The sequence below is a fragment of the Entelurus aequoreus genome, linkage group LG27, assembly GCF_033978785.1.
Source record: "Entelurus aequoreus isolate RoL-2023_Sb linkage group LG27, RoL_Eaeq_v1.1, whole genome shotgun sequence".
NCBI classification, from domain to species: Eukaryota; Metazoa; Chordata; class Actinopteri; order Syngnathiformes; family Syngnathidae; genus Entelurus; species Entelurus aequoreus.
The window spans coordinates 15494048-15519352 of NC_084757.1; the positions used below are offsets into that span (position 1 = coordinate 15494048).

Consider the following 25305-nt stretch of genomic DNA (forward strand, 5'->3'; position numbering starts at 1 on the left):
TGGTCTCTACAGCAGATCTGGGCAATTAGTTTGACTTGCGGGCCACATTGAGAAAAGAATATGTGTCTAGAGCTGGTGTGTATACATATAATTAGGTATCATGTAGTCGTTTGTAATATGGTACTGCATGGCTAGTTTTTTGTAATATTCCATTGTGATATATATATATTTTTTCATATAATGTTGCGCTGTAATATTGCATTGGGAAGATTATTGTAATATCGTATTGTACAGTTTTTGTCATTTCATACTGGCTATTTTTTGTAATAATACATTGTGATACATTTTTGTAATTTCATATCGGGTAGTTTTTAAAATATTGCATTGGGAAATGAATTGTAATATTGTATTGTGAAGTATGTTTTTGTGATAATGTATCGTATTTTTTTGCAATACCGTATTGCATATTTTTTTGTGAAGTAGTATTGTGTAGTTTTTGTAGTATCATATAGTGTATCTTTTGTAATATTGCATTTTGTTTGTTGAAAATTCGTATTGGTTAGGTTTTTGTAATATTGTATTATGTACTTTTAGTAATATCGTATTTTGTGTATTATCGTATCTAAGAATTTTTTGTAACATCAAATCAGGTAGGTTATCGTAACATCGTATTGTATATTTTTTGTAATATCGTACAACGTTTTTTTTGTTGTCATGTCTTATAAGGTAGTTTTTTGCAATATTGTATCTTGTAGTTTGTTGCAACATCATATCGAGTAGGTTTTTGTAATATCATATTGTGAATTTTTATTGTAATGTTGAACTTGTTTGCTTGTAACATCGTATTGGGCATGTGTATATTTTGTAATATCGCATTGTGTATTTTATTGTAATATTGAACTTGTAGTTTCTTGTAACATCGTATCATGTAAATTGTTGTAACATCGTATTGGGTAGGTTATAGTAAATAAATGATAAATGATAAATGGGTTATACTTGTATAGCGCTTTTCTACCTTCAAGGTACTCAAAGCGCTTTGACACTATTTCCACATTCACACACACATTCACACACTGATGGCGGGAGCTGCCATGCAAGGCGCTAACCAGCAGCCATCAGGAGCAAGGGTGAAGTGTCTTGCCCAAGGACACAACGGACGTGACTAGGATGGTAAAAGGTGTGGATATAGTAATAGTAATGTTGCATGTGTATTTTTGTAATATCGCTATGTGTATTTTATGGTAATATTGAACTTGTAGTTTTTTGTAACATCGTATTATGTAAGTTGTACGTCGTATCGGGTAGGTTATTGTAATATTGCGCGTGTATTTGTGTAATATCGTATCGTGTCATTCTTCTGCAAGATTTTATCCAGTAGTTTTTGGAATTTGTGACGGCGTATTTTTTTGCAATATCGTATCTTGTAGCTTGTTGTAACATTGTATCGGGTAAGGTCGTGTTGTGTATTTTTGTGTCATATCGTATGGTGTCGTTTTTTTGGCAGTCAACCAGCAGGACGAGTGCACATGCTCGTCCCTCCCTTTTGATTTAGTGACAGAGTATCCATTGAGAGTCAATGAGGCGGGTCAAAGCCTGCACGTCAGGCCGCGGCTGGGCCCGAGCACCGGGGCGGTCCGAGAGGGCAGCGTTTATTCACAAGACGCTGTCATGCAAATGAACCCACCCACGCTTAAACAACTCTTGGAATTTTTATGTCTGCTCTCTGGCCTCTTTCAATTTCCACCCATCACCCCCCCCTCACCATCCAAATCTCTCTGCTTTGCATTCACAAAGTCATTGACGAGACATTCAAAGCTTTTTAAATTGGCCAGCTTCATTGTGCTGCCGTTGAGTTTAGGGGGGGGGCGATGTAGAGAGTGCAAAGAGGAGTGGGCCTAAATATACTGGCCTCTGAAAGTAGTTAGATCATGTTCTTTTCATGCTCCGATTAGAATCAAATCGATCCCCCCGCCCCTCCTGACACTCTGAGGTTTGAAGAGCAGCGCGCAGACAAAGACTTCCTGGCCAAGCTGAATGCTAAACACACTCCCAAAAGGATCTCCACAAAGGCCCGGGGAGTAAATTTGCTTCAAGTGCGACGACGGAGATGTTTGTGCAGATATCTCCACAGTGCTCGTACTGTAGGGGCGGCTTTATGCAAATGAGACCTCCCCGGCGACACCGGGATCTTTTTAATTCAACTTTATTTTGGCGCAATCTATTCCGTTTTAGTCGCCGCTAAAGAGTGTGCGCTGATAGGGCACCAGCAGGTGGAAGGGTGGAGGTTCGCCCCGCGGTTTGTGATGAGTGCGACCCGCTGGACACGAGAGGCGGGGTTGAGGGCGAGAACGGGAGGAGGGATTTGAACTTGGTGACACTTTTTTTTTTCTTTGCACCTGCAGCTTTGTTAGTCTTCACTTTAAACTGCTACAACTCTTTTAATTCTATTCTTTTAATTGCCTCGTTTGCAATATCAATACTGTTTCTTTCTTTTCTTCAGTTACAGACACATTCTATTCGCCTTCTGGAAGACAAAGGAATACTGGAAATGGAATTAATTCCTCAATGTTAAAACACCATAAAAGTTAAGTAACTTTTCAGCTGAATTTGTGTCTCTTCAGTGCAAAATGAACTCAAAAAACTGGTCCTGAGTTTACGATGTTTGCAACACACTTCCATGTATTACTTTTCAACTAAAGTGGCATGGTTGGTAGAACTGATTACTTGTTGTGGAAGAATACGTCATTGGAAGTCCTTTGTATATAAGGACATCCTGTAACTTTTCTTATTTTATTTATATGATTATTGTTAGAAATTGTATCTTTGGCTTTGATCACTTTAGTTTGGGTTCTGAATTTTTTGGTTGTTTTTGGATGATACTTTGGGTGAAACTTACACAGAACTTAAGTTCAACTAGCAAATTGTTGGAGTACTTTTGTAACTGCAGCTATCAATTATTTTAATATTTGAGTGACTTATCGAATATTTAGTTTGAGCTTGAGTTAATCGAATAAAGCACACTTTATTGCCTCAATATATACAGTGCATCTAGACAGTATTAACAGCGCTTTGTTTTTTCCACATTTTGTTATATTACAGCCTCTTTCCAAAACGGAATAAATATGTTTTTGTCCTTAAAGGTCTACACACAATACCCCATAAAGACAATGTGAAAATGAATGTTTTTAAATTTTTGCAAATGTATTAAAGAGAAAAAAAATTATACAAAAAAATCACATTTCTCAATACGTTGTTGATGCACCTTTGGCAGCAATTACAGCCTCAAGTCTTTTTGACTACAATGCCACAAGCTTGGCACACCTATCTTTGGGCAGTTTTGCCGATTCCTCTTTGCAGCATCTCTCAAGCTCCATCAGGTTGGGTAGGAAGCGTTGGTTTTCATCCAAGATGTCTCTGTACATTTCTGCATTCATCTTTCCTTCTATCATGACTGGTCTCCTAGTCTCTGCCTCTGAAAAACATCCCCACAGCATGATGCTGCCACCACCATGCTTCACTGTAGGGATGGTATCAGTCTGGTGATGAGCGGTGTCTGGTTTCCTCAGAACATGATGCCTGGCATTCACGTCAAAAAGTTCAATCTTTGTCTCATCAGACCAGAGAATTTTGTTTCTCATGGTCTGAGTATATGTCAGGTGCATTTTGGCAAACTTTTTATTAAGAAATGGCTTCTGCCTGGCCACTATACCATACAGGCCTGATTGCTGAGATGGCTGTCTTTCTCGAAGGTTCTCCTCTCTCCACAGGGGAATGCTGTAGCTCTGACAGAGTGACCATCGGGTTATTGGTCACCTCCCTTACTAGACTAAGATGAATGCAGCAATGTACAGAGACATCCAGGATGAAAACCAATGCTTCCTATCCAACCTGATGGAGCTTGCAAAAAGGAATGGGCGAAACTGTCCAAAAATATGTGTGTCAAGCAAAATGACTGCCAAATGTGCATCAACAAAAGTATTAAGCAAAGGCTGTGAATACTTATTTACATGTGATTTTTTTATTTTGCTAAATCTTCAGAAAAATACCTTTTCACATTGTCAGTATGGGGTATTGCTTGTAGAATTTTGAGGGCAAAAATACATTTTGGAATAAGGCTGTAACAAAACAATATGTGGAAAAAGTGAAGCGCTGTAAATACTTTCTGGATGTACTGGAAATTGGTTGAAATAAATTATTTAAAAATACATTTTCAGCTTGCTAAAACCTTTGTTTCTATGAAATGCACATCATTGAAATTGAAATTTCACTTTTAACATATGTGCATTAATTATATAAAAATAAAAAATCTGCTATTTTCTGCCACATGATAATACGCGCTATTGTAGAGGCAATGCAGAATTTATGTCCGCATATTAAAAGTTCTGGGCACTCCATTTTATCAATTTTCTTAGTTGTACTCATTAAGCAATTAACCAAAGTGACAGAATATGAATCAAAGCTTTTTTCTATCAAAATAATTGATTACATCGATTATCTGTTGTAGCCCTAATTGAGGCAACAGTCAGTCCCTGGACAACGGTTGATCGCTGATTTTTAGTTTATGTTTCAAAACAATTTTTCCTATTGGAAATGTATTTCAAACAAACCCTGTGACTGTATTTGGATTTAGAGAAAAATATTCCCCATACAAAGTAATTAAATAAACTGTTACCGTCATAAAGCCGTAATGACTGTACTTCCAATGTTTTAGTAACATTTAAAAATTCTTAACTAATATTTTCTTTCAGTCTGTTTTTTAAAAATATATATGTGTTACTGTGTCACACGGTGTGACCACAGGATGCAGAGAGAGAAAACAATGTGCAGGTAAAAAGAATTTTTTTTTTTTGTGGGAAAAGAAGTCAGAAAGGGGGGTATGTCTTAATTGTCAAATGTAGGCAGGTGTGTCAATTAGCACTCCAAACTGGCTGTGACAAGGCAGCGGACGCGCACAGGAAGTGGAAAAACACAAAACACTAGAAAATAATCTATATATCCATAGCAGTTCATGACAATATGTCTCATAAAAACGTATGCCCACTCAACAAATGTCACATCATCTCCACTGCAGCCAATCTACGTCATTTCCAGAAAAGGCACAATGTGTAGAATGTCATTAATAAACAATTGGCTTATTAAGGCAATTAGTTTTTACTAGTGCACTTTTTGTTGAACAAAAATGCACTTGTGGAGAAAAAGCGAAAATACCCAGATGAAAAACGTATACAAGTAAGCGCATAAACTGTATGTGTATACTCGTATCAGAATCAGAAGGCTGAAGAAAGTGATTTCCAGAAAAGGCACATTAAGTCACGTGATACTGGAATAAAGTTGGCAAAACATGACAAAAAACTGTCAAGATAAAGCTAATACTTTCAAAAACGAACTATTGCGAAGTCATCACCCGAGTCTGTGAAAGTGTTTTCAATGAACAGAAAAATTGGTTTTGCATAAAGGCCAAAATGTATGAAAAAATATGCAAGTAATTGTGTGTATTGTTTACTAGGAACTTTAAGACCATTGTGGGATGGCGTGGCAAAGTTGGTAGAGTGGCCGCGCAGCAATCGGAGGCTTGCTGGTTACTGGGGTTCAATCCCCACCTTCTACCATCCTAGTCACATCCGTTGTGTCCTTGGGCAAGACACTTCACCCTCGCTCCTGGTGGGTTCTGGTTAGCGCCTTGCATGGCAGCTACCGCCATCAGTGTGTGAATGTGTATGGGTGAATGTGGAAATACTGTCAAAGCGCTTTGAGTACCTTGAAGGTAGAAAAGCGCTATACAAGTTTAACCCATTTATCATTTATTTATCATTGTAGCCAATCACAAGCCTGAAGAAAGTTATTTGCAGAAAAGGCACAACAAAACCACAGTGACCATTCGGCCATGTACTTGTGCAAATGCACATGTGAAAAATATACTTTTTTATTGCACAAATACACACTTTGTTTGTGAACAAAGGCCAAAACAGAGAGAAATATACTGGTATTCAAATGTATGCAGTACAGTAAAAACGCGATAATATCAACGCGTGGTTGTCGACATACTAAACCAGCAATTTCTTGCACATTACGACCTCGAAAGGGACAAGCGGTAGAAAATGGATGGATGGATGCATTTACTAGTGGCTTTGGCCAGAGACATAATGACAATAGGATATAAAAAAATATTTTTAACACACTGTATGGCACTCTGTTGACATTGATTTGTGCATATTTTTATTTAGATTGTTAATCTTTCATGTGATATTTTAGAACAGCCGCTGCTATAATTTTGTTGTGGATCTTTTTTTTCACAATAATGCTTTCTTATGTCCGCAAATACATCTTTCTTCAAATGGCTAATAATTGTTTTTTAAATTAATTGGTTTTAGAATCCAGATTATTACTGTCATGCTTTTATTTTGATGCTTGATTTGCACTGAACAGGAAGTCAATGTGTGCACATTTTAATGCTGTGTAAATTGACAGTATTTCTGCTGCTGTTGTGGTTTCTTAGCGGTAATGAGAAGGTCGCCAATATTACAACGAGGTAATTTTTATAAGTACCGACTGAATTCCCTCTGTACTACAGAGTACTGATTTGTAGTAGAATTTCTGACCTTTGACCTATATTGCATGTCTGTCAAGAATGTACGCTCATTTAATTTCTCTTCTATTCTGTGCCAGTGGGACAAAAGTGAATATTAAGTCGTGCCAACCTGTCTACAGAATGTGTTGACTGTCTAAAGGATTCGAGTTGTTATGGAACAGATAGGGAAAACAAAAAGACATTGACGCATTAGATAACAAACAATGACGCACAAGAGACATATAAAAAAATGGCAGAAGACCGGAACTCGACAGTGATATTGGCTTGGGTGTGTCTTGTTTACTCCGGAGTAACATGTGGTCTGTCTGCACGGCCAACTTAATTCAACCTGCTCTTCTGATAATGGGTAAATAAATTTGTTGTACTAAACTACTTTTGTTGCCTGTTTAAGCTTCGGACAATCCACTACACAAATTGGCGTCACGAACAGGACGGTTTAGAAGCTACAGGTCGACAGCCGCTCCCGCTCTCTCTGTCAGGCAGACAGTGTGCTGCACGCGCGCATAACAAGGTAAGCGTTTTGCTTAAAGTGTAAACATTTTCTGCCTGGAGAGAGCCGGATCGATAAGACTAATTGCTGAATCTATTTTTGATAAAAGATAGGTTTAGTCAGGTTCTCCAAAAACAACCTGGAATGGGGTAAATTATGGTTGGATTGAGTTGTTTTATATGTGATCATTTGTCTGTGTGTTTGTTGAAAACTTGTGATCTCTTGTTTTTAACAAAAGGGGATTGTTATTAGAATTTTGGTGGTTTGGAGTGTAGAAGCATAGACGATGTGAGACGAAAAATTTCTTTTAACCTCTTCATCCTCTGTCGTTGTTGGCAGAGGATGCTTTTTTCTGCAAGTACATTAGGTTAGCCGGAGTTGGACACAGCGAAATTTAAGGCAAGGTTGGCTAACTGGTGTGACATTTGGCCCACACAAATTTATGACGTCTATGAAGGTCCTACGTATCTGTCTATGTGGAAACTGCAGCCGGGTAAAAAGCCTGATATAAGGTGATCGTTCAGTGACTCCGGTAAAGGAGATCAACTGAGCCAAGTTGTCACGAATTTGGAAATTTGCTGCAGTATAGATGGATAGAGTTAAAGGCCTACTGAAACCCACTACTACCGACCACGCAGTCTGATAGTTTATATATCAATGATGAAATCTTAACATTATAACACATGCCAATACGGCCGGGTTAACTTATAAAGTGACATTTTAAATTTGCCGCTAAACTTCCGGTTCGAAACGCCTCTGAGGATGACGTATGCGTGTGACGTAGACCGGCGAACACGGGTATGCCTTCCACATTGAAGCCAATACGAAAAAGCTCTGTTTTCATTTCATAATTCCACAGTATTCTGGACATCTGTGTTCGTGAATCTGTTTCAATCATGTTCATTGCATTATGGAGAAGGAAGCCGAGCAAGCAAAGAAGAAAGTTGTCGGTGCGAAATGGACGTATTTTTCGAACGTAGTCAGCCACAACAGTACACAGCCGGCGCTTCTTTGTTTACATTCCCGAAAGATGCAGTCAAGATGGAAGAACTCGGATAACAGAGACTCTAACCAGGAGGACTTTTGACTTGGATACACAGACGCCTGTAGAGAACTGGGACAACACAGACTCTTACCAGGATTACTTTGATTTGGATGACAAAGACGCAGACGTGCTACTGTGAGTATGCAGCTTTGGCTTTTTTTTGCGTATGTACGTAACTTTTTTAAAATATATAAGCTTTATGAACCTTGGGTTAGGTGAACGGTCTTTTGGGCTGAGTGATTGTGTGTGTTGATCATGTGTTTGAATTGTATTGGCGTGTTCTATGGAGCTAGGACTAAAAGAGGAGCTAGGAGCTAGCATAACACGTACCGTACCGTACGTGCGCGTCACGTACGTAACTTTTTAAAAATATATAAGCTTTATGAACCTTGGGTTAGGTGAACGGTCTTTTGGGCTGAGTGATTGTGTGTGTTGATCAGGTGTTTGAATTGTATTGGCGTGTTCTATGGAGCTAGGAGCTAGCAGAGGAGCTAGGAGCTAGCATAACAAACACGCAGGTGTTATTATGCAGGATTAATTTGTGGCATATTAAATATAAGCCTGGTTGTGTTGTGGCTAATAGAGTATATATATGTCTTGTGTTTATTTACTGTTGTAGTCATTCCCAGCTGAATATCAGGTACCGTGAGTATGCAGCCTTGGCTGCTAAACATTCGATAACTTGACCGTATGTGCGCGTCACGTACTAACTTTTTAAAAATATATAAGCTTTATGAACCTTGGGTTAGGTAAACGGTCTTTTGGGCTGAGTGATTGTGTGTGTTGATCAGGTGTTTGAATTGTATTGGCGTGTTCTATGGAGCTAGGAGCTAGCAGAGGAGCTAGGAGCTAGCATAACAAACACGCAGGTGTTATTATGCAGGATTAATTTGTGGCATATTAAATATAAGCCTGGTTGTGTTGTGGCTAATAGAGTATATATATGTCTTGTGTTTATTTACTGTTGTAGTCATTCCCAGCTGAATATCAGGTCACCCCCGGCTCTCACAGCATCTTCCCTATCTGAATAGCTTCAACTCCCCACTAGTCCTTCACTTGCACTTTACTCATCCACAAATCTTTCATCCTCGCTCAAATTAATGGGGAAATTGTCGCTTTCTCGGTCCGAATCTCTCTCACTTCATGCGGCCATCATTGTAAACAATAGGGAACTTTGCGTATATGTTCAACTGACTACGTCACGCTACTTCCGGTAGGTGCAAGCCTTTTTTTTATCAGATACCAAAAGTTGCAATCTTTATCTTCGTTGTTCTATACTAAATCCTTTCAGCAAAAATATGGCAATATCGCGAAATGATCAAGTATGACACATAGAATAGATCTGCTATCCCCGTTTAAATAAAAAAAAATCATTTCAGTAGGCCTTTAAGGGCTCCGTATGGCAGAGCCTTGGTGAAACTATATGGACTGACCAGACACGATGTACTGTAGGATTGGTGGGTGATTCCTGGTAATTCTACAGCGCCTTAGGCCGATTATCCGTGTTGGTCAGGAAGGATAACGCAGGTGTTGCTCCAATGAAACGGGTTAATCGCCGTTTTATGAGCAATGATGGAACCTGGTTTTTGTGATATGAGACGGCCGATTCCACAAAAGCACGCGTGCATTAGTTGTTTATATTTGTCCGGACAATGGGGTGGTATGGTAATTTAACAATGTGTGTGTATAATGATGAATGCTGAAATGTGTGTGTATTGAGTGAGTCAGTTTATGTTGGTACATTTAGATATATGCGTAATTTAATATCTTTTGTGTAGCACCTGGTTTCTTATCTGGTTTAATTCCCCCCCCCCCCCCCTCTCGCAACCTCCCTTCACGCTTTTTCTCACAGCCCCGCTATCTGTAAAAGTTGGGAAATTGTCTAAAATGTGTGTGCGTGTGAGAAAGTAGACAAAGTTTATGTACAGAAAACATATGAGTGAATGATCTATCCATTTAATTATCTTATTCCGCTCTCGGAGGTTGGATCGCGGGGGCAGCAGCCTAAGCAGGGAAGTCCAGAATACCCTCCTTAAACTTGACCCAATTGTGTATGATCACCAATTAGACGACTCATAATAGGAGCCTTTTGACTCTTATATAGGGTGGGACTCAAGGTATGGCCGCTCACGTGAACTATCCTTACAACAATTAGAATGGTATAAGATGGACAACTAATGACCCACATTGTTCCCCCTGTCCTGCCTACGAAACCAAAAATTTAGGTCAAATGATAAAACAGGGCGTAGCTGCCGCTTATTGAACCGATACGCTAATACCACATTTTCAATTATTTCGGTTGTCTGTTAAAAACATAGCTATTGGTTGCAATTTGGACATTCCTGCTGTAGGCTACAAAGAGCTAGCAGCTACACAACAGCTGAGCTAAAACAAAATTTAAGCATATCAAATAATTGTAGTTGCTTATTACATACACAAAGTCGCAGAGAGACAGAAGTCTGTAGAAAGCATTCAGTATCAAACGTGTCCGCATTATTAAACTTTCTACCACAGGAAACATACTGAACAAATACAGCAGTTACTGTCAGACTCTAATCCGGATTACCTTGTCTATCAGACACATGGTTAAAACCCACAACACCTTTCGTTCTAATTAATGTCCCAGGGGACAAGATTACAGAAAAGACAGATCGAGTGACAAAGGGGGGAGGAATTATGATTTATGAAAGGGAAAACATTAAAAGTAGATCAATTTGAGTATGTTGAAATTAAAATCACATTTTCCTCAGAAATGTATTTCAAGGTAATTGTAGTATACCGACCGACCACAGCTAAAGACATTTTTCTTGATTCATTTTCAGACATCCTCAAACAGCATAGTATGAAAGAAGTAACGTCATGGGGGACGTTAATCTGGACTGGTTAAATAAAACACGTAGAAAGAAACTTAAGGATATTATAAACGGCTTCTATATGATACAAATGATAAGCAGCCCTACTAGAATTACAATTGGATGACAAAAATCAAAGAGAACATCTGTAAATACACGAATACAAAACCAGAAAGAAGAGTGCTAAAATAAAAATACCATTGGATTCTAATAAAGACATGAGGACTCAGCTCTCATAAGAGCAATTATAACAGGTCTAAATACAGATCGTATGATTTTAAAAGTTTTGAGGAACAAAGTTACAATGTTTATGCGGAAGTCTAAGGCTGACTTTCACTTAGAATTAATCAAAGCTGCAAAAGGGAACAATAGAGAGTTATGGAAAACCAGATACAAACTTACGGAAAGAGAGCAAACAAGAAACAACACTATAACATTAAATATCAACGGCGCTACTGTCGCAGACAGTCTGGACATAAGTAATAATTTTAATGAACATTTTATCCAGTCTGTACAAACCCTGAATAAAAAGTCCCTCAAAATCAGTGCAAATAATTGTCATTTATTCAGGATGGACTAATTTTAGAATTAACAAATGAAACAAAGTTAAACAAAATCTTCACTGCATTATCAGACTCACGATCTAGAGATATATATATATATATGGGTTGGACACTATCTTCCTAAAAACATATAAGGATTGTATTATTGCTCGTATAACAACGATTGATAAATAAATCAATAACGGAAAACACTTTCCCTACCACGTCGAGAAACTGCTACTATGATTAAATCCATAAAGCAGGAAATAAAGAAGACCAGAACATGTACAGACCAATTAGCCTTCTCCCCATTATAACAAAAGCAATAGAAAATTTGAAGTTAAAAGGTGGCTTTGGAGCAATCAAGGCTGCTCACACGGTCACTAAGATGGGCATTATGTTGACACATCAATTTAATGAGTATTATATTTATCTATGAGAGCATTTTTGTTGGTAATTGTGAGGTATGGCTGTTAAAAGCTTGGTTGTTGTTATGAATGATGACAGATGTGAACAAGAGCATGTATTGTCTTTGTGTGATGATGTAAATAAGGTGTGGTTGTATTGTATGTTAAGTATGTGTCCATGAAGGGGAATTTGGTGACTTTTCTTAAAATTGATTACATGCTACAGTATGATTATTTTTGATTAATTATTGATTATTATGAATGTATATAAATTATGATTAATTAGTGTCATAATGTTATTGCTTGATTTTTGGATCCCTTTAATTTAGGTAGATGGAAAGTAGCTATTTAGATATAATCTGGTACAGAACATATCTGTTTCTGAACTTAATGTTTCTGTGCATTGTCCCATCATAGATAGACTAAATTAAATACAACTATTTAGTGAATTATTGAGGCCACAATAATTCACTAGGTGTTGTAAAATATCAAAGTACTGTTGCAAAAGCGAACGATGACCTCAAACACGACCTGTCCTCTGCCTCTGTTCTTGCTGCACTTGACTATCAGCTGCCTTTTCTTTTTCTTGGATGTTTCTGAAACTACTAATACTACTACTACTATTACTATTACTATTACTACGAATAACACTGTCCCTGTGAGAGGGACAGAGGGGGGACGTGAGTTTGGATTGGGTCAAGTTTGAGCGTGTTGAGGTTTTATTTAATCGATATGATCAAGGATAAAGGAACGTAATGATTTAGATTGACAATTGCAGTGGTTGGCGAAAGCAACCCCAACCTCAAAGGAGGGTGCCAATTCAGTAATTAAATGTTTTGTGAATGATCTAATATCCCGACATGGTTTCCCCAAAAAGATTATGTCAAACAACGGCACCTATTTTAAGAAAACAGGTTAATCTTCTTCAGTCACAAGATCAGCACTTCTCAGGACCAGCAGCTTCCTAGGAAGGTGGAAAGACCATGAGACCAAAATGGTAAGTTTGCAAAATGTAGAATTTGTGTGCCAGTTCCTCTGTGCAGATTTGAGGATGAAAGCAGCCACTCCAGATTCCCTTGCACTCGCTAAGAGGGGCACGGTCAAAGCCGATCCAGGACCAACACCCGATACCTAACTGGAAGGAACCGAGAGGAGAGACTACACCCCTGCCAGCGATGACGAGAACGACTAAGGTTGCCAGCCAATATGTGTCCGTCGGGATTCCAGCAGCTGTGGAAGGAGGCCCTGAAGCAAGCCGAGGGCCTGGACCAAAGCCCCACGCCCCATACTCTGCCCCAGCCTTCCCCAAAGCCCCCACAGCTCCAACTCTACCTGAGTTTTCCCCAAAGCGGCCAGCGCGCACATGCCATTGCACAGTCTGCCCAATGGACTGAACCACACCCCAAGAAGAGACAGAGACAGACTGTTTGAGTGGATCTCTTTCTTCACCAAGGCAGCCAAAAGCCCCACGAGGTGTCGGCAGGCCACCAGCCTGAGGCACCACCGAGCCATCTATACGAGCTCTAATCGAACATGTTGTGTGTTCAAAATCAATTGATAATTAACAATATTGGTAACTACATTCATTGCAAATGCCGGGAAAAATATTTTTGCAAATGTCTTACAGTCATAAGTCTATATACATTCATCTATTTATGTTCAATGATGTTCATGATCAAAGTATTTGTTATTCCTTTACTAAATCAAAGGGTAGGCCACTAATTGTGTTCTGTGAGATGGTTTTACTGCAGGCTGGTAACAGCGATCGCTCTGAAGGAGGGTCATAGACGGAATTTTTGCCTCATATAAAAACATTGAGGTTTTTGCCTCTATCTGTGGTAGAGATTTAACTTAGTGGTCTACATCAGAAATTGTTTTGGTCCAGGGTCTTAAGACCCTGGAAGGAGGGTATGTAGTAGAATTTCTGACCTTTGACCTATATTGCATGTCTGTCAAGAATGTACGCTCATTTAATTTCTCTTCTATTCTGTGCCAGTGGGACAAAAGTGAATATTAAGTCGTGCCAACCTGTCTACAGAAAAAATATTTTTATATTATATATAAAAGTATTTCGATACCTTTGTTACACGTGACGTCACGAGGGGTTGCAGACTTGGCACAACCTTAAGTACTTAAGTTGAAGTTAAAGTCCCAACAATTATCACACACACACACTAGGTGTGGTGAAATGTGTCCTTTGCATTTAACCCATCCCTATGTTCACCCCCTGGGAGGTGAGGGGAGCAGTGAGCAGCAGCCTGCGCCACGCTTGGGAATCATTTGGTGATTTAACCCTCAATTCCAACCCTTGATGCAGAGTGCCAAGCAAGGAGGTAATGGGTCCCATTTTTTGTAGTCTTTGGTATGACTCAGCCGGGGTTTGAACTCACAACCTCCCAGACTCAGGGCGGACACTCTAACCACAAGGCCACTGAGCTGGTTGTGCAAACATGCGTATTTGTAGCCCGACTGCCTTTAGGTAATGTAGCAATTTTCCATGTCAACAAGGCAAACATAACTGATAGAAAGCGTTTAAAAGTAAGGCTTCGCTTTTCAAAATGCGCTAGCTCGATGCTAATTTACATTGGCTATGTCATACGCATGCTACTGATTAGCATTAACGATTTAACATGCAGATTGAAACACATGCAAACAACTAAGATGCAAGTTATAACCAAACATCTGATGTGTAATAAGTACTATACTTACAGTACAAACACTTTGTACGGCGCAACAAAACTCAAGGCTGGTATATTCAACTTAATTGCAAAGACTTCTTCCGGAGTACGGCAACACAACCAGGACAAATGAATGCATACATGCAAATGAGACTCAGAAGTGTAAGAAAAGTAACTATAACAACTAGATAGCGCAGTTATCATAATCAGCTCACTATTAAATGGTGAATTAAAAAGTAGAAATTGTATTACGCGGTTGGCAGACTGGCCGTGTCAGCAACCTGAGGGTTCCTGGTTCGATCCCCACCTTATAACAACCTCGTCATGTCCGTTGTGTCCTTGAGCAAGACACTTCACCCTTGCTCCTAATGGGTCGTGGTTAGTGGTCAGTGTGTGAATGTGTTTGTGAATGGGTGAATGTGGAAATAGTGTCAAAGCGCTTTGAGTACCTTGAAGGTAGAAAAGCGCTATACAAGTATAACCCATTTACCATTAATAAATTAACATTTATTACCACATGAAAAGTATGGAAAATTGGTAGCAGTGCTCTCTGCATGTACGACTACAAATAGTCTCTATAATATGTGTTTTGTGTTACATTTTTAGGCGTATGAGACTGATTAATTGGATTTACATTTTTTTCTTTCTGCTTTGGTTTTTGGAGCCCGTATTGTTTTGGAATGGAGCGCTACCAGAAACTGGGGGAGAAGTGTGTTTCATCTTATAGCCGCTTCGATACAATCCAAAACATGTTGAAATGATTGCGTTTTTGAGTCCTGGGAGAATCCGAACAGGCCTGTTGAGGTGCATGAGATGGGGTGGAGGGGGACCACCCTGCAGCTGCCCCCTGCCCAACTCATCCCTTCATTCCCTCTCCTATTCATCCTGCAGCTGCACTCTTCTCTTGCTATTTCTATCTCTCTCCCTTCTATGTATTTCATGCATGCGACACAAAGATGGATGGAGAAGCTCCGATAACAATAGTTTGCGGCGCAAGGTGAGCAGCCTCAGCTGCATACGGCCCTGTCCCCTTCCTATATGTGTGTGTGTGGGGCTGGGATGGGGGGGCCGAGCGGCACAGTATGGCAACAGATGCTTTTGTTGGGCCAAAAGTCTCCAAAGGGGCCGCGGCGGGCGGGTGGTGGGCTTTGCGCGGCAGAGTCATTTTTCCTCCGGCTAGCTTCTCCCCAGCTGTGCCTGCCGCCAGAGGAAACGCGAGGGCAGCGGCGTGATGGAATACGTAAGTGGGGCGCGCGGTTTGGGCCTGTTTGCGGGGCCGCTCCATTAAAGGGTCGTTTATCTGCCTTGTGATCCCATTGTGTTGGGCCTTCTTCGTCGGCCCCGGTGTGCCGGGGGGGGCGTAATTGGCCGATTGGCCACGGTCTGCGCCCGCTGGGGCGATTTATAACAGCGCTGAATGGAGCTGACTCCTCTCCCGGGCGCGGCGGTGTCCGCTGGAAGGCCCGGCGAATAACGCTGAATAAACGCGCAAGAAATGTGAAAAGGATGAAACGTCCCCAAAGCGTCTTTGTGCCAGTGTGAAATCAGCCGGCTGAATAAAAAGAATCGCTCTTGTCATCTATTTTCCTCCACCTTTTTACTCGCCGTTTGACTTTGTTTCACCTCTTTAGAAGCTTTTCTCTCCTCTCTGCTGCCGAGCCGCCTTTCATATTTTTTTATCCTCTCTCAGACTATATTTCTTCCCTGGATGCATGACCTGCGATGGGGAAAAAAACAACAACCTTTAGGTCACCATTTTACATTACAAGACTTGATTTTGAGTTTAAAAAAAAATATATAACACAAAAAAAGACTGACATATTTCAACTTCTCTACATGTTCTTGCATAATCTTAGTGAATTTAAGCAGCATCCTGGCTCCGCGTGTGGAGGTTAGCTCTTAATGGCCTTCTAATTAAAGCCGACCCTCCTCTCAATAGGCTGATCATCTAGTGGGGGTCAGAGGTCGTGTAGTGGGCGGCTGGTGGCCACGGGGCTCGCCCCCGCGCTAATTGCTCTCCGATATGGAAACAATATCGTAACGCCCCGCAGAACCCTCGCTCTCCTGTATCGTCCCAGGTCTCATTAGGAACCAGCGCTGTCCATCAGGAGCGCTCGCGTCGTCCCGCCTGCGACTCAGAGGTCTTTAAGTCAGACTCGAGTGTTTGTCCAAAGGCTAGACGAGACGCCGCCGTAAATCCCCGACAAGTGATTGTGGACTTGAAGATAAGGTCTGCAAACACTTTAAGGGCAGGCTAAGTCAAAAGCAAATACAGTGAGTGGGCCCTCAAAAGTCAAACACAATCAGGAGACTTTCAAAGGCTTAATTTTTGCCATCCTAAAAATGTAATTAATTGAACCATTTTTATTAAAAAAAAGTTACTAAACTTACATTTTTTGCATAGTTTTTTCTTATTGAAGTGCAAGTAACTTCTGAATACAGTTGTCCTTTGTTTATAGCTGTTAGTTGATTCCGGACGTGATCGTGATAATTAATTATAAATCAATATCTTATTAGCTAAAGCATAAAAAAAACCTGTTTACTACATTCTAAATACGTTTTTCAACATTTTGAAAGCCCCTCTAGACATGAAATAGCACCCTTGAGTAACCGTTACACTCTTTTGATGTAATATAGAAGCTGCCAGAGGCTGAGCCAATCAGTGGCCACGATACTGAACAGCACGCTCTGATTGGTTTGGTCTTATCAAATAGCTAATATTACTGCAGCATTGATATTTTTAGATTATTTAGACCTTTTATGCTTAAAAATGCTTTATTTAGGACAACAATTTGTAGATTATAGTAGAAATTAGGGATGTCAAAAATAACAAGTCAATTCATGTTATGAATTTAAAAAAATTATCGCATTAATCATGTACAGTATATACGCAGAATATTTGCGCAATTTATTTTGACCGTACGTGCTGCTTGACCTTATTCGGTCAGTGATCAGGTCAATGCATATGCCAAAGCAAAGATAATGGGAGTCGACGACTGTTGTGATTGATGGCAAATTTCACCCCAAAATACACAACAAGTGATTGTGGACTTGAAGATAAGGTCCGCAAACACTTTAAGTCAAATGCAAATACAGTGAGTGGACCCTTAAAAGTCAAACACAATCAGGAAACTTTCAAAGGATTAATTTTTGCGGCCCTCAAAATTTAATTAATTGATCTATTTGATCAAAAAAAGTTATTAAACTTAACATTTTAGCATTGTTTTTTCTTAGTAACTTGTGAATACAGTAGTCCCTTGTTTATAGCTGTTATCTTGTTCCGGACATGACCGTAAGAAAGGAATTCCCGTGAAGTCGAAATCATTAATTATAAATCAATATCTTCTTAGCTAAAGCATAGAAAACCTGTTTACTACATTCTAAATACGTTTTTTCAACATTTTGAGAGCCCCTCTAGACATGAAATAACACCCTTGAGTAACCGTTACACTCTTTTGATCTAATATAGAAGCTGCCTGAGGCTGAGCCAATCAGTGGCCACAATACTGAACAGCATGCTCAGAATGGTTTGGTCTCATCAAATAGCCAATATTACAGCAGTATTGATATTTCTAGATTATTTAGCCCTTTTATACTTAAAATGTTTAATTTAGGACTAAAAATGTAGGATATGCTTTAAAAAAAATTTTTTTTTTATTGCAATATTTGGAGCGTGGTGTGGCGAGGGACGATTAAAGTAGAAATTAGGGATGTCAAAAATAACAAGTAAAGTCATGTTATTAATCACAAAAAATTATTGCATTAATCATGTATATACACAGAATATTCGCACAATTTATTTTGACCGTACATGCTCCTTGACCTTATTCGGCCAGTGCAAAGATAATGGGAGACGACTACTGTTGTGCTTGATGGCAAATGTCACTCCAAAATACACTCAGGCTGGACTTTAGATACAAAATGTTACCAAGTTTTGAGCAAATAAATGCAGTGCATTCGAATAAAACCTTTTAAAAAATGTCCCTGTAAGACGTTCTGACCAAAAATTGCATTTCTGCCCAAAAATGTCAGCCTTTTGTAAGTTAATTCAAATTATGCAAGCAAGTAATAACCTGTGATTATTCATGATTAATCACAATTCAAAATTGTGATTAATCTAATTTAAAAAATGATCATTTGACAGCATTAGAAGAAATGTCTATTTTTGTTGTATAGTTATTGTCAACATTTTTTGGCTATTTTGGTTCAGGTTGTAGATTTTTTTGACCTTATTTTCCAAAATACATCAAAAGGTAACAATCTGGATTTGGGTGAATTGTTTTAGTTCTATTGAGACCACAATCTGTTCCAATGCGCTTTTGATTTCACTTCATATTTCAAAACAATTTCTCCTATTGGATGTAATAGAAATAATTAATTTCAGAATCAAGCTGTTGCCACCTTTAAACCTTTATAGATATGCAATATTTTAAGTAGCATTGTCTAGACTTTTCACTTTTTCACTTCCGATACTGATATTGGAGCCATGACTATCAACCAATACCAATATTGATCCGAGACGTTATCAGCAGGAGTCATACATATTATAATTATTTTGTACTGAAGGCTTGATCAAATAAAATTACGGTAGGTTTAAAAAAAACCCACTAACCTCTTTATTATTAACCAATTGGACTCATGCTGTCTTTACGTTAAAGTGGAGTGGTATGTTTTTTTGACCTAGTGGTCACAACGATTCATTAAGTTAATGGCAAGACTTGGAAAAATTAATGATGGGGATACTTTCTAATACGCTTCTGCCTTGGAGACTTTGTATGTGTGAGTAATATGCCGCTATAATTATTTAATGCTTGTTTGTATTGACAAATATGCTGTTTTAGATTATAATAGTGTTCAATTCAGGACACTTTTTACGTACAGTATGTCTAGCTTGTGTGCTATTGTGTGCTTAGCTGTTGTGTAGCTGTTATCTCCTTGTACCCCATTGCCTACCTTTTGTAAATAGCTTCACTGAAATACAAGAAAAGACCATCTTTGTGTGCTTATTGGGGGGCATTTAGATGTTAACTGGCGGCAGGACTGCTTGTATCAGAGATGATATAATCCATTTTGTTTGCAGACACTAGAACATTCCTAGTTTTAAGTAACATTTCAGTATTCATACTCATCATAAAAGTGCAAAAAAAAGGTTGAGATGTAACAACTATAAAACATGTTTGTCCTACTATGCTATGCAACGACATCATAATAAATGTAATTTCTGGTTCTGTGGTTATTAGAACACTATTCTTCTTCGCCATCATGGGTAGCAGTTAATGGGGAAAACAGGATCAAATAAGCTCTGCTTCTTTTTACTCATGTTGTAGCTTATAGCACAACTCATTACCCTTACCTAGGCATCATTACACCCCCCAAAAAAAGCAAAACAACCTTGATTTGTGGTGACTTTTCACATATTTTTAGTTTTTTCCTTTCTAGGATGAGTGAACGTTAGGCTACTTGTTTTATAGTTTAACAAGACTATGTGTGTTTATATTGAAAAAAGTACCATTTAAAAAATTTAAAGCCCTGCCTGTGGTTTGGGGCACAGGCGGGGGCGGAGCATGACGAGAGAGGCCTTCCTCGGGTTTAATGTCCCCAATTGTGCTCCTTTAGGGGGTAAAAAGGGAACAGTTTCTTATGTGTTAATTTTCCATTTTGTTGCCTCGGCCTTTGTGTGTTGGATTCCTCCTGCCTCCCCAAACAGCGCCACCCTTTCTCTTCCTTTCACCACTCCTCTGTCCAGACCGCCTAGATTATGTTGCTAAGGAGATTTTTCCCCTTTCTACGTGTTTTTCTTTTTGCCTTTTTTCCCCCGTCCCTCCACCGTTCCCCCATTGATTTGGTGTTAATTCGTTTTGAATGCCCCTCGGTGTGCGCCCAGTGTCGGGGCTGGGGCCCACAAGGGGAGGGGCGGGGGCTGCTTGGCCAGTGGAGGAATTTCATGCAGTGCTGATTGGGAGTTTGGGGCGGGGGCACAAGAGAGGCACTCAAGTGAGAAGTGAAGTGGTATTCTGAGCTGAGGGAACCTTCTTCTTAGAGATGCTGGACTGATGGTCTGTTAGGACCAGGTCTGAGTCCATGTGCCATACAAACCAAACCAGAGCATCATTCTCAACACAGTGGTGCGTTCCAATTCTACTTGGAAGTAGGAATTTCCGAGTTCCGAGTCGGAAATTTCAACTAGAACGCCCCGAGGTCGGATTTCCTACTCGGCAAGACGAGGTTGTCCAGAGTTGGCTTCAAAGATGGCTGCTCTGAATGTAAACAATAATAGAAGCTTCTGTATTATCTACTACTAGCACTTCTGACTAGTTTGTGTCGCACTAAATCAGCATACAATGTATTATTGAATGTTTAAATACTGTAATGTTACTTTAGTGTAAATTACCCTATTTTCACGTGGTTTACCATATATTATTGACCATAGGGCGCACCGGATTATAGGGCGCATTAAAGGGGTCACATTAGGATGTTTTTCTAAATGTAAAACACTTCCTTGTGGTCTACATAACATGTAATGGTGGTTCTTTGGTCAAAATGTTACCTAGATTATGTTTTACAGACCATTTTCAAGCTGCTTTCTGACAGTCGCTTCTGGATGCGCCGTTTTGTGGGCGGTCTTATTTACGTGGCTCACCTTCGACAGCGTCTTCTCCCCGTCATCTTTGTTGTAGCGTGCAAGGACGGGAGTCGAAGAAGTGTCAAAAGATGGAGCGAACTGTTTTAATGACATTCAGACTTTACTTAAATCAAGCATCTCCTCCTCCGTGGCTCACTAGTGCAACAACAAGGCCGGAAATGTGTCCCGTGAAAAAACATATACCCACATATGCGGTCCTCTCCAAGGTTTCTCATAGTCATTCACATCGACGTCCCACTGGGGTGAGTTTTTCCTTGCCCTTATGTGGGCTCTGTACTGAGGATGCCGTTGTGGCTTGTGCAGCCCTTCGAAACACTTGTGATTTAGGGCTATATAAATAAACATTGATTGATTGATTGATTTTTATAGTCTTTTGTATGACTCGGCCGGGGTTTGAACTCACTGGGGGATTACAGGGAAAAAAAAAAAAAGTTCAAGTACAAGTAGCTAAAAAAGTTAGCACTTTACGGGTAGCATGCTAACATAAGCATGCTAGCAGTTAACAAGTGTCACATACCAAGTTATTTGACTGCAAGGTAAACAGTTGCAAAATTTGCTAAAAAAAATCGAGCACTTTAATGTTAGCATGCTAACATGCTAACGTAAACATGCATACAGCTAGCATGTTTCAAATACTAAGGTGTATGACTGTAAGGCAGGGGTGTCCAAACTTTTTCCACTGAGAGCCGCACACAGAAAAATTAAAGCATGCGGGGGCCATTTTGATATTTTTCATTTTCAAACCATAACAAAATATATGGATTTTTTTTTTTTACCTTTAGGGCTCCCGGGGACCATAAAGGGTCTGTCATTAAAATGTTACAAATAAGTCAACTTATTATTATTATTTTATATTTAAAGCTTACAGTAATTCTCTATCAACTTCAGGTTGATATAAAGTTAAAAAAAAAAACACCATTGATTTTAATCCTTTAATATTTTTGAGTAATCACAGTGAAAAGTTAAATAAAATCCCACTAAATATATTTGGAATCCAAAAGGTCCCCCACTCTTAAAGTGATAGATTTTTATTAGTTTTTTTTTTACTTTTAACACTTAATTTACGAGATCAACTTCAGATATATCTGTCGATTTTACGTTTGAACTATTATTTTGTTTGTTTTATGCTAAAGAAAACTTTGATGTTGTTATATGGCAACCACACAATATATGCAATATTTTTTCCACATAAAACATTTTAAAGTGACATTTTTGAAGTAATTGGAGCCATGAATAGGTCAATAATTAATTATAACACATTTTTTGGCTTTTTTTTTTTATTGAACAATGGCAAAAAAAATAAAAATAAAGAAAGACAAAAGAAAAAAAAACTGCCTGCATGGCAGCTTTGTGTCAACATTGCAACTTGTTCTCGTTAGATTTCACCTCATTCCACTTTTTTTAAATGTTTTTTTTTATTTTTGCAATACTATCAATTTTTTCAATTTTTGCAGAATGTATGGCGGGCAATTAAACAATTAGCTCTGGGCTGCAAATGGCCCCCGGGCCGCACTTTGGACACCCCTGCTGTAAGGTGTATGGCTGCAGAATTAGAGAAAAAAATAACCGACCTCATAACTGGAACGCTCGTAACTCGGCTGTGACGTCATTCCCAGCTCCGAATCCGAATGGAAGTAAGCAGGTGGCTCTTCCCTGTTGGCCAGCTCCCAGCATGTTGCTAATGGTAAGGAGACAAACGTTAATGTTTTGCTTGCTAATGATACCTTACCATTGCTACAAAGCCAGATACTATCAGGTGATATTTTTAATACATTTAAGCAGATTTGTCATTGATTAGTCTAGAAATGACCCCCAAAAACACTCATGCTAACATTAGCTCACCCTGCTGCTAGCTTTGGTCGGTGCTCCACGTCTATATGCAGGGCAGTCTAAGTGGAGGGTTAAGTGGGGATGTTCTACTCGGGGGTCGCCTGGACTTTTGTAAAGTTTGAAGATTTTTTTTCTCTGTCATATCTTACGTTAGTTAGAAAGAACGTCGTTATAAATAGTATTATAAAATATATATAGTTGTGAAAGTTCAATGATAAGGTTGCTTCAATCAAATTAACAACATCAAATTACCTACACCCCCTCTATCAATATTGCTAAATGGTTCGTTCCACCCGGATATCAGCAAACCTAACTTAAAAAGCTTTACTCAACACAGACCTCATAACTTCAGCAAAACACAACTTTTAGGCCTTCACACACAGTACCAGCATTTTGGAACAAGGATGATGCGACAAGAAAGGTAAACATATATTAAATAAACCTATTTCAGCATAGGAGAAAGTTATGGTCAAGTTTCACTTTTGCAATTCATTACACATACCTGTGGTGCGTTCAAAGACCGTCGATTAAAGTGAGAAAAAGGTGTCACTAGGCTTTAAATGGACCCAACTATGCAAAACCAACTTTTCTAAACTGATAGTACCTACTAGTGTTGTCCCGATAACAATATTTTGGTACCGGTACCAAAATTACTTTGATACTTTTCGGTACTTTTGTAAATAAAGGGGACCACAAAAAATTGCATTATTGGCTTTATTTTAACAAAAAATCTTAGGGTGCATTAAACATATGTTTCTTATTGCAAGTTTGTCCTTAAATAAAATAGTGAACATACAAGACAACTTGTCTTTTATTAGTAAGTAAGCAAACAAAGGTTCTTTCAGAATGTGCTTTTCTATTTTTTGCCAAAGTAAAACAAAGAAAATGTTCTTTATTTTTAAGTTATCATGCCATGATTTTACAAGTCTGGCCCACTTGGGAATAGATTTTCCTCCATGTGGCCCCTGAGCTAAAATGAGTTTGACACCCATGCTTTAAAGCAGTGTTTTTCAACCACTGTGCCGCGGCACACAAGTGTGCCGTGAGATACAGTCTGGTGTGCCGTGGGAGATTATCTCATTTCACCTATTTGGGTTAAAAATATTTTTTGCAAACCAGTAATTATAGTCTGCAAATGATGTGTTGTTGTTGAGTGTCTGTACTGTCTAGAGCTCTTCCATATCAGTAGGTGGCAGCGGGTAGCTAATTGCTTTGTAGATGTCGGAAACAGCGGGAGGCAGCGTGCAGGTAAAAAGGTGTCTAATGCTTAAACCAAAAATAAACAAAAGGTGAGTGCCCCTAAGAAAAGGCATTGAAGCTTAGGGAAGGCTCTGCAGAACGAAACTAAAACTGAACTGGCTGCAAAGTAAACAAAAACAGAATGCTGGACAACAGCAAAGACTTACTGTGGAGCAAAGACGGCATCCACAATGTACATCCGCACATGACATGACAATCAACAATGTCCCCACAAAGAAGGATAAAAATAACTTAAATATTCTTGATTGAAGTAGATGTGGGAAATATCGCTCAAAGGAAGACATGAAACTGCTACAGGAAAATACCAAAAAAAGAGAAAAAGCCACCAAAATAGGAGCACAAGACAAGAACTAAAACACTACACACAGGAAAACAGCAAAAAACTCAAAATAAGTCACGGCGTGATGTGACAGGTGGTGACAGTACACCTACTTTGAGACAAGAGCTATATTGATGCATGCTTGGTTATGGTTTAAAGTCATATCCAACAATTGCGACAACGACTTTTTACTGTCAACTGAGTTTCGTTTTTTTAATGATTTCTGCTGGTGGTGTGCCTCAGGATTTTTTCAACGCAAAAAATGTGCCTTGGCTCAAAAAAGGTTGAAAAACACTGCTTTAAATAAATGTTTGGTGTGTAATAAGCACATTTGTGTTGATCTTGATGACGAGACAGCTAGCCCAGCCTGGGTGACCTGACGTGACAAATTTTCATCGGGGTGAATTTTGCAGAAAGTCCTGCCAGGAAGTTGTTATAGCTGCCAAAAAGATGGGCGGACACTTCCTGTGGGTGTCATGGCCAGGCGTCCCAATTCTTTTGTCCCTTAGAGAATCGGCGCACAAGGCGGCCGTTGTGTCTGTTTGCTCATTAAAAGAGTAGAGTAGCGTTGTGCGTCATTATCTTTGGACCCATGTCACAGGTGACGGCGAGCTGCATGTCAATTAAAGCTAGTCTGCATCAGGGTCAGGGTTTGAACCCCACCCACCGACCCCCGTGACCTCCCGTGGCGGTGTGTGCGACAAGGAGAC

General features: G+C 39.3%; 2 protein-coding genes across 5 annotated transcripts in view; both read right to left on the reverse strand.

Annotated features, from left to right (window-relative positions):
- The window catches only part of pdgfra (platelet-derived growth factor receptor, alpha polypeptide), a 140313-nt gene extending 117261 nt beyond the window's left edge, over window positions 1-23052 (reverse strand). The window contains exons 1-2 of one of the 2 annotated variants that reach the window (XM_062038392.1): window positions 23029-23052; window positions 22758-22864 (exon numbers count right to left, since the gene is read on the reverse strand). In XM_062038392.1, coding sequence (XP_061894376.1) covers window positions 22758-22796 — 39 coding nt within the window. In that variant the 5' untranslated portion in view covers window positions 22797-22864; window positions 23029-23052. Of the gene's footprint in view, window positions 1-22757; window positions 22868-23028 lie in introns of those variants that run through there. The other variant, XM_062038393.1, reaches the window with a different exon arrangement.
- gsx2 (GS homeobox 2) overlaps window positions 1-23531 on the reverse strand; it is a 63396-nt gene extending 39865 nt beyond the window's left edge. Inside the window, exons 1-3 of one of the 3 annotated variants that reach the window (XM_062038396.1) lie at window positions 23519-23531; window positions 22758-22864; window positions 16167-16260 (exon numbers count right to left, since the gene is read on the reverse strand). The gene's annotated coding sequence lies outside the window, so the exon portion shown is untranslated. Of the gene's footprint in view, window positions 1-16166; window positions 16261-22757; window positions 22865-23028; window positions 23053-23518 lie in introns of those variants that run through there. The other 2 variants (XM_062038395.1, XM_062038397.1) reach the window with 2 other exon arrangements.
- Between the last annotated feature and the right edge of the window lie 1774 nt (window positions 23532-25305).